The 16,338-nt window shown below is 50.7% G+C and overlaps 1 protein-coding gene across 1 annotated transcript in view; it reads left to right on the top strand.

Moving 5' to 3' along the window:
• Window positions 1-8,379: 8,379 nt before the first annotated feature.
• The window catches only part of SORL1 (sortilin related receptor 1), a 168,643-nt gene continuing 160,684 nt past the window's right edge, over window positions 8,380-16,338 (top strand). Inside the window, exon 1 of the mRNA XM_078432861.2 lies at window positions 8,380-9,199. Within this exon, the coding sequence (XP_078288987.2) occupies window positions 8,924-9,199 (276 nt within the window). The 5' untranslated portion in view covers window positions 8,380-8,923. The remainder of the gene's footprint in view (window positions 9,200-16,338) is intronic.

Raw genomic sequence — 16,338 nt, 5'->3', positions numbered from 1 at the left:
ACGCTGCTCCCCAAGGCGGGTTAAGCGCGCATCGACCTCTTGTTACCTTTATGCGATTAAATGATCCCGGCACGATGAAATCCTAAGGAGGAGGAGAGGTGTAGGGTCAGATCTGACTTCAGTGGGCAGGGAAAAAGGGACACAGTGGGTGCCCCCCTGCTGGCAGGTGACTAAGGCAGGTGGGGGGGGGGGGCAGAAACCACACACTGTGCTTGGCAGACTGTGAGGTATTCCATGGCGTCATTATCAGAGAATAGCAGCCTTTTAGAATTAAGAATAGTCTTAATTTGCACTTCGTTGGGGTTTTCATTTACATAATGTTCGAATGCAAAGAAAATTCATACAAAAAAAAAAATCCACTGCTAATTTAGCATTGGAGTTCTTGTTTAAATAACCACTGAAAGAGAAAGGATTTTTCACTTAGCGCTCAGGTTTAGGTGGTCAGGCAGTTTTCTAACTCTGGCATTGTGTCACACCCCAAATGAGAAGGTGTTTGCCTCTGAGCAGATCTGTTGGTATGATCCAAACGCTAATCACCATTTCAATAACGAAGTTGGTGTGGAGGATTTAATATAATTTAAGGGTTCAGAGAAAATGTTTTATGCGGGGCCTCACTAAAAGTGCTTGCAGTCTCGAGTCTGGTGGGAATGATCATTATAACAGGTGTTAATTCAGCTGATGACACCACCCAGAATTTCAATTGTGACGGATTTAGGGATGGGAGGCAGAGAGGAGTAGGATCCATAGTGCCCTGGGAAAGATCCCATATGTGCTAAGCAGGTGCCTCAGGAGGTAGATGGACCAAATGACAGTTTGGAGCATGTGCCATGGTCCTGGTGAAAGGGGTGATTGAAGGACACTCTTCAGGCCTCCCTGCCTGCCCGGCACCCCCCTGACCACGCTGTACAATGGTGCTGACAAAAGGCAGTGAGGCACTGCATTCAAGGTCTCCCTACACCTTGCCCCTGGCCTTCCCAGCCTCCCTGTGTGTGGCACCACCCTACCCATTTGAGCCCACACCCTGCCTCGCTGCCACCCTTTGCCCTCGAAGCCTTTCCTCATTCTCTTCAGATGCATAAAATAACTTCCGGCTCCTCTTGGAAACAGCAGTTTCAGCCTCCCCCTCCAGTCCCCACACGTCCAAAGACACACGCTTGAAACTCCCCTGCTCAAAACGGCTTGTTCTGTGAAAACTCTTCCCCAGTTCACCTTCCCCAAACCCATTGATCATCTTTCTTTTTTTCAAAGCATAGCCTTTTCTGTTGCCAAAAGATAAACCGGGGTATAGGACAGATTTTAAGCGTTTTCGGAGCCAAAATGGGGGCCCCCGGGTGGCTCAGTTAAGTGTGTCTGACTTCAGCTCAGGTCATGATCTTGCGGTTCTTGGGTTTGAGTCCCCCTCCCCGCCCCACCCCGCTTCGGGCTCTGTGCTGACAGTTCAGAGCCTGCTTCAGATTCTGCGTCTCCCTCTCTCTCTCTGCCTCTCCCCTGCTTGTCTGTGCTCTCTCTTTCTCAAAAATAATCAACATTCAAAATAAATTAAAAAGAAAAAAGAGTTCATTTGAACAAACGTTAACTCAAGTTGGGCAGCACCAACACGCTAAGTGGTTAGGAGAGCTCCTGGGAGCCGGGGAAAATACTTATATAGGGAAGGTGCAGAAGGAAAAAAAAAAAAAAAAAAGGTAATTAGTTGATTGGCTCCAGCCTAAAGCCTGGTTGGCTATTTATGATGGGTTATCCTTAGGTTTTGATTTCTTTTTCTGTTTTTGGCTTATTTGTTTATTTTGAGAGATAGAGAGAGAGAGAGAGAACGTGAGCTGGGAGGGGCAGAGAGAGAGGGAGAGAGAGAGAACCCCAAGCAGGCTCTGCACTAATAGTGTGGAACCCGACTCAAACCCACAAACTGTGAGATCGTGACTTGAGCCGAAATCAAGAGTCAGATGCTTAACCAGCTGAGCCACCCAGGTGCCCCTAGGTTTTGATTTCTTAAACTTGACGTATTTACAGGCTTAGGTCTCAGTTTGCTCACGTAGGCCACCAAAGCATTAGAGCCACTTCAGTCTAATTTAACTTAGTAGTGGCTGGGTCCTTTCCAGATACTTGTTCCCTATCTTCCCTATCATCGGGCGGTCGGCAATGACCGGATCACACATAAAAGTATGTCACGACGGAAGGACTCACTTTTATTTTTTTTTTAATTTTTTTTTTTTTCCAACGTTTATTTATTTTTGGGACAGAGAGAGACAGAGCATGAACGGGGGAGGGCAGAGAGAGAGGGAGACACAGAATCGGAAGCAGGCTCCAGGCTCTGAGCCATCAGCCCAGAGGCCGACGCGGGGCTCGAACTCACGGACCGCGGGATCATGACCTGGCCGAAGTCGGACGCTTAACCGACTGCGCCACCCAGGCGCCCCAAGGACTCACTTTTCTTCACTAGGCTGACTCACTTGGTGCTGACAGGAACCTCAGCTATCTTTCTAGTGTCCTTTGTTGCGGCCACTGGGATGGGGAAATTCCTTCTCCCTAGAGCAGTAATCATTCCATCCCCCCCAGCCATTCATTTCCACTCTGTAACCTATTATAATCTATTAAGTGCCAGACAGGGGGATAGGTCGGAAAAACCTAATTATAAGTTAGGAAAGGAGGTAAGTACTGTTAAAAAAAAAAAAAAGACAACAGGCCCCAAATGGAGTCACTTGTGCTAAGCCCCATGCCACCAAATTTAGACTTAATTATAATTTCAGTCTCCTCCAGGAATGGACTCTTAAACCAGTCAATTTGGAATTACCTGGTCAGCACTTCTAAGGTATCTGCCTGATAGACCCCTGCGGTCCCCTAAAGAAAGGTGACCTTGCCAAAAGTAATCCATTCTTTGCTTTTGTGAATAACTTCCTCCTCCTGCCCCCTCTGCCTGTATTTCTTTTATTTTGTACAGCTCTTTGGAGCTCCTTTCTGTTGGATGGGATGCTGCCTGGTTCATAAATCATCAGATAAAGCCAAGGAGATCTTTAAAATTTACTCAGTTGAACTTTTTTTTTTTAATGTTTATTTTTGAGAGAGACAGAGTGCGAGTGGGGGAGGGCTTTAGAGAGAGAGGGAGATACAGCATCCGAAGCAGGCTCTAGGCTCTGAGCTGTCAGCACAGAGCCCCACATGGGGCTCAAACTCACGAACCGTGAGATCATGACCTGAACCGAAGTTGGATGCTCAATCGACTGAGCCACCCAGGTGTCCCTGAACTTTTGTTTTTTAATAGCACTAAGATTGTTGGTCTAATGGAAGGAAGAATATGATCAACATCTCAGGAGAGGCATATATCAAGATTGTAGGGCTTTGGAGTGGTTGGGGGAGTATCTGGGCAGAATCAAGAAGTGACCTTTTAGTTGAAGAGTAAACAATGGCAAGGTGTGTGGGGCGTTTTTGTCTCCATTTTTGACTGGCACAGGAAAATGGAGGAGGGTTTCTGGGGATTCTATGTCTGAGTGGAATGTATTAGACAAAGGAGGGCAAAAAAGCCAGCATGGGTTAGTCTACTCTTCTTGTCTTGAGAGTGCCAAAAGCAATTCGGGTCATCACACACTTAAACTGGGTCTGTCCAAGTGGCTTTCCATGCCTCCTTACACTCCAGTACCTAAAGCCATGCCCACCCAGGGTTACTTGTTTTTAAAGTTTTTTTTTAATGTTTATTTTAAAAAAAATTTTTTTTTAACGTTTTATTTATTTTTGAGACAGAGAGAGACAGAACATGAACAGGGGAGGGTCAGCGAGAGGGAGACACAGAATCTGAAACAGGCTCCAGGCTCTGAGCAGTCAGCACAGAGCCCGACGCGGGGCCCGAACTCACGGACCGCGAGATCATGACCTGAGCCGAAGTTGGCCGCCCAACTGACTGAGCCACCCAGGCACCCCTTAATGTTTATTTTTGAGAGAGAGAGAGAGAGAGAGAGAGAGAGCGCGAGCGAGCGTGAGCGGGGGAGGGGCAGAGAGAAAGGGAGACACAGAATCCGAAGCAGGCTCCAGGCTCCAACCTGTCAGCACAGAGCCCAACGCGAGGCTCGAACTCACGGACCGTTTAGAGCATGACCTGAGCCGAAGTCGGACGCTCAACTGACTGAGCCACCCAGGCACCCCTCAGTTATTGTAAAGGCTCTAAGGGAAGGACATAGAAGTCTTTGATATGCAATTTTTCAGAGGTTTTCAAAGAATCTCCAGTTTTAGATCTTCTCATTCTGCCCAAACCCGGGAAGGGGCGTCCCAGTCTATATTCATGGAGAAGGAGATAATTTCCCAGTGTCCCTCAGCAGACCTGCCAGGAGTTTTTAATCCCGGAGTCTACATAACAATAATGACCTTTTCTATGTTTTTGCACCACACACTTTCTTGTCACAGAGGTTCAAGAAGTTGAGTTGCGGGGAGATCAAGGCAAGACCCCTAGGTGAGCAGTGGACCCAGAGGTTGAGGGCAGCCTTTAAAGCCTGCGCTCCTTCACGGGAACAAAATACCCCATTTGAAAATTCACAAGCAAATCCCTCATTACATTTTTCTAGAGGAGTATAGAAAACAGGATTTGACCTGGGAGCACTATAACATAACTCCCCACGTGGCCCAATCGAGGGCCTGAGGAGGGAGAAAGGCAAATGAGCACCACGAGCCGCCTGTGGGGGGTTGAAGCAGGGCTGGGCCGTGAGAGGGGAGAGGACCTGAGCGGTTCTGTCTTTTGTGCTGGTTCTCAGGGCCTTGCCCACCCCTGGACTTGATACACCGGCTCTTCTCTCTGCCTCAGGGAGATCAGATGGTGGCAGAGAAAGTCAGAGCGGCTCGGTTTGAATCTACCTCGTACAAAGTGTGTGGCTTTGAGCCAGTGATGTGATCTTCCTTCCTGAGCCTTTATTCTCAAAATCTGTGAAATGGGGATGTCAGTAATGCCCGCGTTGGCCCACTTCCACGGGTTGCTGGGAGACGCCATTTGATAGATGATGTTGTTATAATGCTATGCAAATGTAAACTTCTGCTCTGCAAAAGTTACTCCTATTTCCAGAACCTCCTCTTTGAAGTTAATTTATTCTAGAGTGAGAATCTAAGTTACTTGTTCTGGGTGCACCGTATTTTTAACTCCATCAATTATCCCGGACTTTGCCTTAACGAAAGGAGTTTCTGACAACAGCAGGGGGGGTACTTCTGTCTTACCCTGGATGGTGAGATGGATGATAGTCATTTGGCTAACGTGATGGGTAGGGGGATAAAGTTGACCACTCTAAGTGTTGGGCAGGGAGAGTCCCTTTTCTGTCTCGGCGACTTCTGGGGTCTGGTTGTGACTCAGAGAAGCCAACTTTGGAAGAAAGAAGTGGTGGGGGGTGGGGGGAGCGGTGGTGGTAAGAAAAGGTTAAGATTCAGCTGCATTGGCTCTTTAACCACCCCACACCCTCGCCACAAGCAAAGGTGGGGGGGGGGTCATCCCTCCCCTCATTCATTTGCATTCATTCTGTAAGTATCACTGGACGTTCATTATGTGCCAGGATTATGCTGGGCACTGAATACACACATGAGCAGGACAAGCCCATTGTTGGCCTCCTGCTGCTCATAGTTGGAGAGGAAGATGAGGTTAAGTAACGTGACCAGAGAGGAAGTATCAAAGACTGCGGGGGACTTAGAACCTTAGTGTGAGGGCTTGTAACCTACCTATGCTGGGTACAGGTGCTGGGAAGAGGGACAGGAGTTGGGGAGGCCGGGGGCAGCGGGGGAGGGCGAGCAGACAGATTCTGGCATTTGGGAAGGCAATGAGGGGAGAAAGAGAGAACAGAAAGAAGTTCAGTTAGGCTTTTGGGATTTTTTTTTCCCTTCTCCTCATGGCTGTCCTTGTTACTATTTTAAATGTGACTCCATCTGGATAAAAATGTGGGACGCCAAGACCTCTGGGTGGTTTTCGCCTAGCTTTATCTCCAGCCGGAGCTCCGGATGGCCTAGGATGGGCAGGACAGAGGAGGGCCGCTTAAAGGCTGACCACAGGCTCAAGACTTTGTTACGCAGCCGTGAGTCTAGTATTCCTACGCCTGATGATTTTCCTTGTGATACTGCACAGCACGGAGATCGAGGCCGTACATGTTGGGGCAGAGGGTGATGAGAGTACTGCCTCCCTCTGTCTACATTCCCACCCCAACGGTGATGTTGTTTTGGAGGCATGGAGGAAGTGGTGGCGTGTGTACAACCCAGATCCGGTTTTGAAGCTAGGCAGAACACCCCGCTCAATTGCACAATCCAGCTCCAACCCCTCGTAGGTGGCCTCACCTGTGGCTGCTCCCATCTCACGCTCAGGTGGGGGTCCTGAAGCGGGCAGGGAACAATCAGGGCTGCAAAACCTCTTTTCGTGTCGCATATGAAGAAACCAGCGCCCGGACGGGCGAGATGACCAGAACAAAAATCACATGGTCACTTGGTTGCAAAGCCAGGACTAGAATGCATGTCTCTAATGCCACTCGTCCATAATACTCCTTTCTGCGGCCTTTACAACCGTAGTTATTTTATTTTATCTATGTGATTCTATCTGATACTCTGAGCAGTCTTGTGTGATAGATACGGATTAAGGTCCTTTTTTTGTAGATGAGAAAATTGAAGCTTGGGGAATTTATTTGGCCAAGTCCTCCAAGTTAGAAAGCAGATTTCCTAACTCAAAATTCAGTGTGCTTTCCATCGTGCCCTGTGGTTACGGGGCATACACAGTCTCTGGCTTTGCCGATTATCCACCTGAGAACGGCCTGGAATGTAGATAACGACCACAGAGGAGGGCTTTCAAGGAGTACATTAACCATGTTTGAGCATTCTTGCCAGGCTTCCTGCATCCAAGTTGCATATCAAAATCAAAATCAGCAAGTAGCTGGCCCTTGCAAATTGCCATCTGAGCCTCAAGCCAGCAGTTTTGTGTGGGAAAAGCGGCTCCTTATCTTCAAATCCACACTTAAGGGACCTGTGTCTCTGTTTTCTGCTGCCATCCTCATGCTGCTGGGACTCTGACACTTGTTCTTGTAGAGAAGTTCTCGTTAAATGTACGTGGAAAAAAAACAATAATTGAATCATCTGCACGGTGTTGTGACTTGAACTGTGTTCCTCTCATTTATCCTTGGGGGTTAAGTAGGGGTAGCAGTGCCTTTGCTGTTGGTCCGGGGAGGCCACAGGGTGGTCCGCTTCTGGTAAGGTGGTCCTGACAAGACATCACTGGTCTAGATTGGGGGTGGGAGCTGGCAGTGGTTCCGTGGCTTTCCCAGAGGATAAGCGATCTGCTAGGTGGGGAGAACCAGGTGGTTCTGTGATTGTATTGAGATGGACGGCAAGATGGGGTTTGGAGGGGAAACTGCTTCGGGGAGAAAATGGGCTGGGAAGGGGTAGGGGACTGCAGAACCTGCGGCCTGGTCCCCAGCAAGTCTGGCATGGGGTGGGGAGGGTGGCAGAATGCTGGGTTTAAGGAGGTGAGGAAAGGCTGTCCCTCCTTTGGAAGGGTGACGCTTGGCAGGGGAGGGGGCCTCTGCTAAGCTAACTGGAGAGGACTCTAGGGCAGGGTGGAGAAATCAAGCTACTGTGGTTTGTTGAGAACAAGGAGCATTTTGGGAGAACTGAACCGATCACCCCCTGCTCCCTCTAAACCAAGGACTGGACGACCGTAGAAGCGGCCTCATCTTTAGCCTTGCTCCTTCTGTCTTTAGTCTTATCAAAACGCAGGATCTGAGACCTGAGCACAGTGAAATATAAAATGGAAGAGAGGAGGCCACAGCGGATAGGTCTTGACTGCTGCTACAAACCCGCAAATCCATGTTTACCTTGGGTGTGCCTCCGTAGTTCCAACCTGCGGAAACTGTATCTCGCGGTTCAAAGAGGGTCTGGATCTTTAAGCTGAATTGAGCTGTAACCTGTGTCCTCCTCCCTCTTTTGAGTGTCTGTCCCCTCCCACACCCAGTGGCAAGCTTTAGAGGCTTGCGGCAGGTGTTGGCCGCAGGCTGAGAGGACTGGCATATTGTGCCCGTTTGGCAGCAGTGTAGGTAGGGTGGCTCAGTGCTTGGTCACCCTGGAGGGTCACAGGCGAGCCGCTGTGCCGGGGCCCAGTGTCAGGCACAGGCACTCACGTGTGCAAGGAACCACTGTATAACTGTGTGCTTGTCCCCTTTTGGGATGGTCCCTGGCTCTTACTGCCTCTGTGCGGGCGCGTATTTACTGTGCTCGGGGCCTGGGCAGTTGAGCTTGATGGAGGGTAGTTTTTGGCTGTGGCCACTTCAAATACGTTTTGATGCCCAGAGTAGTAGAAACCGTGTGAATTTCACAATGGGGGCGGGTTCATCTGGACCGTAATTTGCCGGCTGCCGTGTTCTGCCTTCTCAGAGCTCGTTTTCTTTGGCTCCGGGCTCTCCCTCCGAGGTGGGGATGCGGCGGGGGGCCGGGGGAGGTGGTCGTGCGGCGAGACAGGACCGGGGGCTGTGCAGTCAGGGAAGGAGACCGGTTTAGGGCGACCTCGACGCGACCCTGCGGAGGAGGCAACTAACTCCGGGGAAGACGAGCGAGCCCCACACAACTCTCGACCGCCGCAGGGAGGACGACGCGGTGCGCCCGCCGGCGGGCCAAGGGGACGCACGCTCGCGGGCGCTCGCTGCCTTGACTTCCCCATCCCCGCGCGGGGGAGGGGCCCGAGCGGCGCCGAGGCCGCCGAGCGCAGAAAGTGCGCGAAGGGGGGACGCGGCTGCGAGCCGCACACGTGACGGCGCCGCGCCAAGCCGAGCGGGACCCGGCGGCGGCGGCGGGCGCAGCGGGGCGGCCCCGAGCGGCGCGGGCGGCCTGGAGCCCCGGGAGCGGCGCGCGCGGCCCCGGCCCAGCCGCCGTCCCGGCCTCGCGCTGCACATTCTCTCCTGGCGGCGGCGCCACCTGCGGCAGCGTTCGCCCGAACATGGCGACACGGAGCAGCAGGAGGGAGTCCCGACTCCCCTTCCTATTCACCCTGGTCGCGCTGCTGCCGCCCGGGGCTCTGTGCGAGGTGTGGACGCAGACGCTGCACGGCGGCCGCGCGCCCTTGCCCCAGGACCGGGGCTTCCGCGTGGTGCAGGGCGAGCCGCGCGAGCTGCGGCTGTGGGCGCGCGGGGGGCCCCGGGGGGCGGACGAGAAGCCGCTCCGGAGGAGACGGAGCGCTGCCCTGCAGCCGGAGCCCATCAAGGTGTACGGACAGGTGAGCGGCTGGCCACCCGCCTTCCTCCGGCTCTTTCCTCTCCCCGCACTTCCTCAGCCCCGCATCCATCCTCTGCGGTGGCCTCCCAGGTGCAGGCACCACTGGGGACTTCCCGGCTTGCATTTGTGTTTTCCCCCCCTCGCACGAGTACAACCGTCAGCACTTGAATTGCATTGATCTTTCCTTCTTCCTGTCGATTTTAGCAAACGTCTGCCAGGTAAACTCGCGGGGTGCTGTGCACATTTCCCCGGGGTGGGGGCACACCGGCGTAGTTTCCAGCAGGTAGAGGAGGGGTGCAGCTTCATTTTACATGTGGCTGAAAAACGGGGTTTCTTTAGTGTGTATCGTCAGTTGGCAGTGGAGGCGAGGACCCCGCAGTTGCAGGATACTTACACAGAGCAGGCAGGGGAGGGGGTTTCCGCACCACAATTAAGGTGGGCAAACCTGAAAGCTGACTATCTTGCCGTGGTCAGAGCAAGGGGTGTGCGTGCGTCTGTGTGTTTGTGTAAAGGCTGAATTTTGTTGTTGTTGGTTGCGGGGGGTGGGGGGGGGTGGGGGGGTGGGGAGGGTGGTCTATCCATTCCATCTCCCCCTTTGAGATACTGACTTTATTTTTGGACAGGGATATTAACTCATGACACTTAGGGGTTTGAAAGACTGCAAGAATTTGGTGGGCATTATTCAGTAACTGATTTATGTCTATCCAGGCAATGGGTTTATTAGCTCATAAGTAACATGAATTTCGCTTTTATGGCCAGACTTACTGCTAGGAATAGCAAACCGAGTTTGTGGGGGTTAGTATCAGCATTGGCGAAATTAATTTGACCGTGTTCTTTGCCTCATGAGACTCCCAGCCCTGTGGTTAAGATTGACATCAGCAGAGCTGGAAGGTCAGTGGTGGGGTGGGGGTGGGGGGAAAAGTGGGGCCAGAGGAGATGGCAAATTGCACGATTTCTGGAGTCAAAATGTTCCCATTTAAAGTAGAAGTTAAAAGATGAGTCCGAGTTCTGCCTCCCTTCACTGATTTTCTTTAGCCATGTCTTCAGGAAATACAGAGAGTTAAATATTCAACCCTTGAAGCCAGGAAGAACCTTATAAACCACCTCACTGATTGTGCCATTTTGTCGATAAAGAAACACAAGCTGAGAAAGGTGAAGTGACTAGCCCAAGGTCACGTGGGGCAGAGTTGCCTGCTGTTTCGTTTTTTGTTGGCATTGTCCCGGTGACCTTTGGGTGATCAAATAGTTGTGCTCTCTTTATACAAGGCTTCTTAAATAACTGCTTTCTAAAATTAAAAAAAAAAAAAAATACGGCTCCAAAGGGGCTTGGGATGGTGGCAAGTGGGTGGGAGCATCTGATTTCCATCAACCATCAGTCCCTGGGAAAGAGTGTGTGCCAAGGGGGCATGTAACTGCTGCGGGCAAGGGCTGCCGGAGCCCGCCTGCTTGATTTGTTTGTGGGTCCCGACCTTCTTCCCCTCTCCACCCCCATCTGAAACTTCTTTTTGTATGTTGAAAAGAAAACAGCAAGGTCCTTGCTCTCAACTGGGACAGCAGCATCCCCATGTTGGGTGGGGGCGGGGGAGGGGAAACAAGAGATACTGCCTTGTTCATTGAGTCTTAACAGCCACCCAGCTCTGCTGTCTTGAATCAGCTCTCTGGGGGCTGGGAGTGGGGAGGGGTGGGAGTCCATTCTTTCTGGAGCTCATGTCCCCCGCAGCTATAGTTTTGGCTGAGGGAAGAGCTTCCTAGGGGGCGCCCTGGTGGCTTAGTCTGTTAGGGTCTGACTCAGGGCTCAGGTCACGATCTCGCGGTTCATGAGTTCGAGCCCCACGTCGGGCTCTGTGCTGACAGGTCAGAGCCTGGAGCCTGTTTCAGATTCTGTGTCTCCCTCGCTTTCTCTCCCCTTCCTCCGCTTGCGTTCTGCGTCTCTCTCTCTCTCTCAAAAATAAATAAACATTAAAAAAAAAAAGGAGCTTCTTAGTCTCAAAAATATGCATACAGGTGCCATTTCTTGCTGGGGTTTGGTTTGTGAGGGCTCCTGGGGATGTGGGGCAAGTTAAAGATGAACTGTGTTCTCATTGGGAATGACTCTCAAACCCTCCGCTTTTGTATTTCTGAGCCAACCAGATGGCGTTTGGTTCAGTTGAGGAATGGAGAGCTAGCAGGCGAACTCATAATGAGGAATTCCTACCACGAAGGCCCAGGGCAGTGTTTTTCTCTTCTCTGAGGCCCCGAGGTCAATAAAAGTGGGATTAACTCGAATCTTTAAGGATCTGAGTTAGGTAGAAGGAAGAACTTCCCGGTACTGGGCTATCTGCCTCAAGCATGTTTGGCACAGCCCCTTCAGGCTGAAAGCTCAAGAGTAGGTGACTGAAGGGCTTTGGCGCGTCCCTCTTGGAGCTCCGGAGTCCCTCATCTATTTGGAATGACCTTTCTAGCAAGGGTGACCATTCGCCTCTGTTTTCCCTGGGACAGACCTAGTTTGTAAGTTGTCTGTGCTGGTTATGAAAGCGCTGCCTTCACTCTCCAGTGTCAGGATGCCGACTATAAATTATATGTCCCTTCTGCTTCTAGCTCTAAGCCAAGTTCACTTCATTCCTCCCCTCCCCTCGCCTTTCAGTTTTTTTTAAACGTCTATTTATTTTTAATATAATTTATTGTCAAATTGGCTAACGTACCGTGCGTAAAGTCTGTTCTTGGTTTTGGGGGGTAGATTCCTGTGGTTCATCGCTTACCTCCAACACCCAGTGCTCATCCCAACAAGTGCCCTCCTCAATGCCCATCACCCGTTTTCCCTTCTCCCCCACCCCCCCATCCACCCTCACCCGTTTTCTCTTCTCCCCCACCCCCCCATCCACCCTCAGGCTTTTCTCTGTATTTGAGAGTCTTATGGTTTGCCTCCCTCCCTCTCTGTTTGTAACTATTTTTTTTTTCCCCCTTCCTTTTAACCTGAGGAATTGCAATATTTTCCCACAGTAGCCCGTGGAAGAGAGTGCAGTTCTAAATCGAGACGGGCATGCAAATGAGGGAGGGCAGGACATTGTTCATCTCTCACCCCCCCCACCCCAGAAAGTTTTCAGTTTAAGGGAGTAGATACAGCAGATGCAAATCCAGGCGTGTGACCGTGCTGGACAGGAGCAAATACACAATAAAGCGGCTACAACCCTAAGGTCGGATGTTAGTGGGTTGTGTGATACGGGAGGGCATGGGAGATGGAGGGATAAAGGGTCATCGGGCTCAGCCACTGCAGCTTCTTGCCCTCTGACCTTCGAGTGAGGTTAAGTGGATGCCTGGCAACACAGATTAGGGCTGGAAGCTGAAGCTGTCTGACCGGAGAAGCTGTAGGGGTGACGTTGAGGCCGCCGGCTTCGGGAACAGGGGAAGGAGAGCTTCTGCAGGGAGGTAGCTGGCCTGCAGCTGAGAAAGAGCACTGTGTCGGAGGCAATGCCGGTTCTCTTTTTCTCCGGCTCCAGTCACCTACAGAGCAAACTAGGCATGGTTCCTGTGACGATATTCCTCCTCGTGTTCTGGAACGTGGGAGAGTGGTTTCTGCCGTGATCCCTTGCGGGCATGTTTGTAATAATAAAATATGGGAAGAGCAGTGAAAACAAGTTGCTGTCAGATATTAGGACTTTTCTGTTCCGGGTTCAGAGTTCCGAGGTTGAGCCCCGCCGAAAAAGGGCCGAGTCGAAGTCCCAAGTTCAGAGTTCCGAGGTTGAGCCCCGCCGCAAAAGCGCCAAGTCGAAGACGGGGGGCCTCCATCGTTCTTGCCACACTGACTTTCTTCCAGACTTGACGCCTGCTCCCTGCCTCTGTGTCGTCATGCTTGCTTTTCCTCTGCCTGAGATGGTCTTCTCCCACTCCTGTCTTTGCTCGCAAAGCCCCTGTTCCCTTCTTCGGCATCCAGGGAACACCTCCAAGCATTCCCGGGCAGGCGCCAGTGGGAAGAGCTCTTTTGAACTTGGTTGCAGCACTTACTGCCTTGTGTTATAATTGCTTGTTTGTCTCATTTCCCTGTTTGCTCCTTGAGGGCATGGACCAAGCCTTTCTCTTCTCTGTGGCTGGCACTTGGGAAGCCCTTAATGAATATTTGTGGACCGACTGCCCGCTTGGAAGAGGAGGAGCCCAGAGGGTAGGAAGCACATCCAAGTTACAGAAAAGGTATTTAGGAGGAGGACCATGGCGAGCCCACAAACGGAGAGGGAAAGTGGGTTGGCTCTCTCCGTGGTGAGGGTAGTGAAGTCCTGATTTTGCTGTGCTGTCTTGGGGGTTATGTGGAACAAAGAGCTGGGATTCTGTTGTACAGAAGCCTCCCTTTTAGGGCTATCATGGTATTGCTAATGGTATTGTTTTGGGGAAAAAATCCTTTGGAATGAAGCGCAAAGCCTAACAGGATTTACAGGTTTATTTTCCTTCCAGTGAGCTCTCTCTTCATAATTCCTGCTTTTTTAGAGGCCAGGGAGTATTCAATGTCCTGATTTGAGACTGAAAATAAAGTGTCTGTTACAGCACAAGGCCCGGGGACAAAGAGCCTCCTTTGGGGGTGGGGTACTTGTGGCTTTAGATCTCTTTGGAGTAGATTCTTGCATGATACCCTTGCTTGGGAAAGAATCGGCGGGTTGATTCTGACGTCAGGATGCTTGACCTGTTTGCTTCCAAAAGATGAGAAGGCAAAGCATTTGTTGTTTCACGGGGCCTTCTATGTAGGTGAAGAGTTGGCCTGGGGTGTTGGGTTGGGTCGGTAAAGGCCGTGACCTTGAAAAACTTCCTGGTTCCACTTGACATCTCTTCTTCTTGCGGGCTGCTCCTTGCTCAGGCTCTGGCCACCCTTTAGTTCATTAGGGGCTTGTACATCTTGGGGCACGGTGGGCGAAGGCTGTGGGAGGTGGAAGGGATGGGAGGAAGAAGGGATGGGGGAGGGGCGAAGAGACGGAGAAGTAAACAGAGAAAATGAAAAGCCTTCCAGTGGGTTCATTTAGCCTTCAGTGGGTAATACATGTTTATAAGATACGATTTGTGCAAGAATATAGCAAGAAGTAAATTTCCCTCCTTCTCGCGTCCCCTGTTTATGTTTTTGTGCTGCCACTGTCCTCAGTTTTTCTGTGTGTCTTTCCGGAAACATTCTACCCACATGTATGGCATGTATGTTCAGAAAATTTGGAACTTGCAATATCGATGGCTTTCTGTTATCCATAGCCGCTGATACCATGAGTAATGAATGAGATTCGCTCTGGCTCCAAAATGTTATTTATGGTATATGACTATCAAAAGGCAGGGACTTACGTGCAGTGTCAGAGTGTGAGGTAGGTTGTTACTTTTCCTCCAGGCCAGGTGAAGGAAAAGGCAGTCTCGTTGCACTCAGGGCTCCTGCAGGCGGGAAGAGCGGCATGGTAGCTCTTGTTTCTTGGCAAGCTGCTGGAGAGCCGTTCCCTAGAGGGGAAGAGCCCAGATTTGCGAGAACGTCAGAACGCAGACATCACGGATCTTGGTTTTGCTCATGTTCTTTTTGAGACTATTTTCTTTATATTCTGCAAAATGAAGTCAGTGGTGTGTTTAATCAATTGCTCTGGGACCTGGGATCCAGGAGGCAGGTCCTAAGAGCAAACTAATATCTCACAGCCGAAGATGGATGTTGTCAGGGCATTTCATTGTCATATTTGGGTCTGTTCCTCCTTAGAGGTGACAGCCATCTTTGTATTGCCATCGTTCCATCCCAGGGCCGGAGGTAGATGGAGCCAGTCATGGGCAGACACAGGAACATTCTAATAACCTGGAAAGGAGGTAATCCAAAAAGTAACCGATTTACCTTTGCTCTGTATTTATTTAGCCTTTTCATTTAAAGCACCAGGTTACCCTCCTGGTTAAATTTTGCTTAGGTGAATATTGAAATGAGTTTGCTTTCTTGAGTAGCTGATCTGTGAAATGGCTGGCATAAACGTGTTCAGGGAAAGCCAGTTTGGCGTGTAGAATTTTCGACAACAAGTCAGATGCCGATAATTGAGAGTTAACTGCACAGAAATCTCTTCAAGCTGAGGTATTACGTTAACTTTTCAAAACATTTAAAAAAAAAAGAGTTAGTTGTGATGGCAGTAAAGGAGAGCTCGCTACATTTTGGTTTGAATAATCGAGGGCTAGTATTTCTTCATAAGTGGTCTGGGCTGCTAGGGGTAGGGCGTTCACTTTGTTGAGCATAGAACCTTCCCGTGTATTCTCTAGGTACGCCCGAATCCATTGGCACATGGCATATTCAGTCCAGCCACGTAGATGCAAAAATCAATTTCCCTCAGTTTAAAATGAGCCACAGTTAATTTCGACCTAATTGATTGGTTTATCGACCTGTGGACCTGGGGCCTTCGAAGAAGTGGCATGGGCAGCCTTCTGGCATTGAAGTGGCTGATGATGCTATAAATCAGAGAAGGCAGGGTCGGTGGCTGATCAGCATCAAGATTTGGATTGTCTCTTACGTTGCTGTGAGACCTTGAGGTCTCGATTGTCACGTGAGGCATGCTTTGTGCATTTTGGGGCGGGTCCCCTAGAAATAGGACTTCATGACAATCAGGACCACGGTGGGGAGTCAAAAATAAGCACAAAATTCTGTTATCCACGGGGTCATTGTTAGCAACAGTGGTGACGTCCATGATCATGTCACTGCTGCCAGCCAAGAGCCGGAAGACCCTGTCTTCCTGGCCCCACGGCAGGTCTTCAAACACAGCGCTCTTTGCTAGCCCTTCCTGCGGCGACGGAGACGTTCTGTGTCTGTGTGGTCCAGCGTGTCGACTGGCACAGGACCGGTAGGACTGAGAACTGAATTTATTTTCTTTCACTTACTTTTAGTCAATTTAAGTTTAGGTTGAAACCGCCACATGTGGCCCTTGGCCACTGTTTTAGAAGGCATAGCTTTAAAAAAAAATTTTTTTTTTTTAATGTTTATTTAGGGGGAGACACAGACCCTGAAGCAGGCTCCAGGCTCTGAGCTCCAAGCTGGCGGCACAGAGCCCGGTGCGGGTCTCGAACCCATGAACCGCGAGAGCACGGCCTGAGCCAAAGTCGGACCTTCGACCGACTGGGCCACCCAGGCGCCCCTTAGAAGGCACAGCTTTAATGGATTGAGGGAGGCCTGCCTTTTGCAGTACTGGG

This window comes from Panthera onca, chromosome D1 (genome assembly GCF_046562875.1).
Source record: "Panthera onca isolate mPanOnc1 chromosome D1, mPanOnc1 haplotype 2, whole genome shotgun sequence".
Lineage (NCBI taxonomy): Eukaryota > Metazoa > Chordata > Mammalia > Carnivora > Felidae > Panthera > Panthera onca.
Note: the sequence above shows the minus strand (reverse complement) of the source record. Positions and strands in the feature narration are given on the sequence as shown.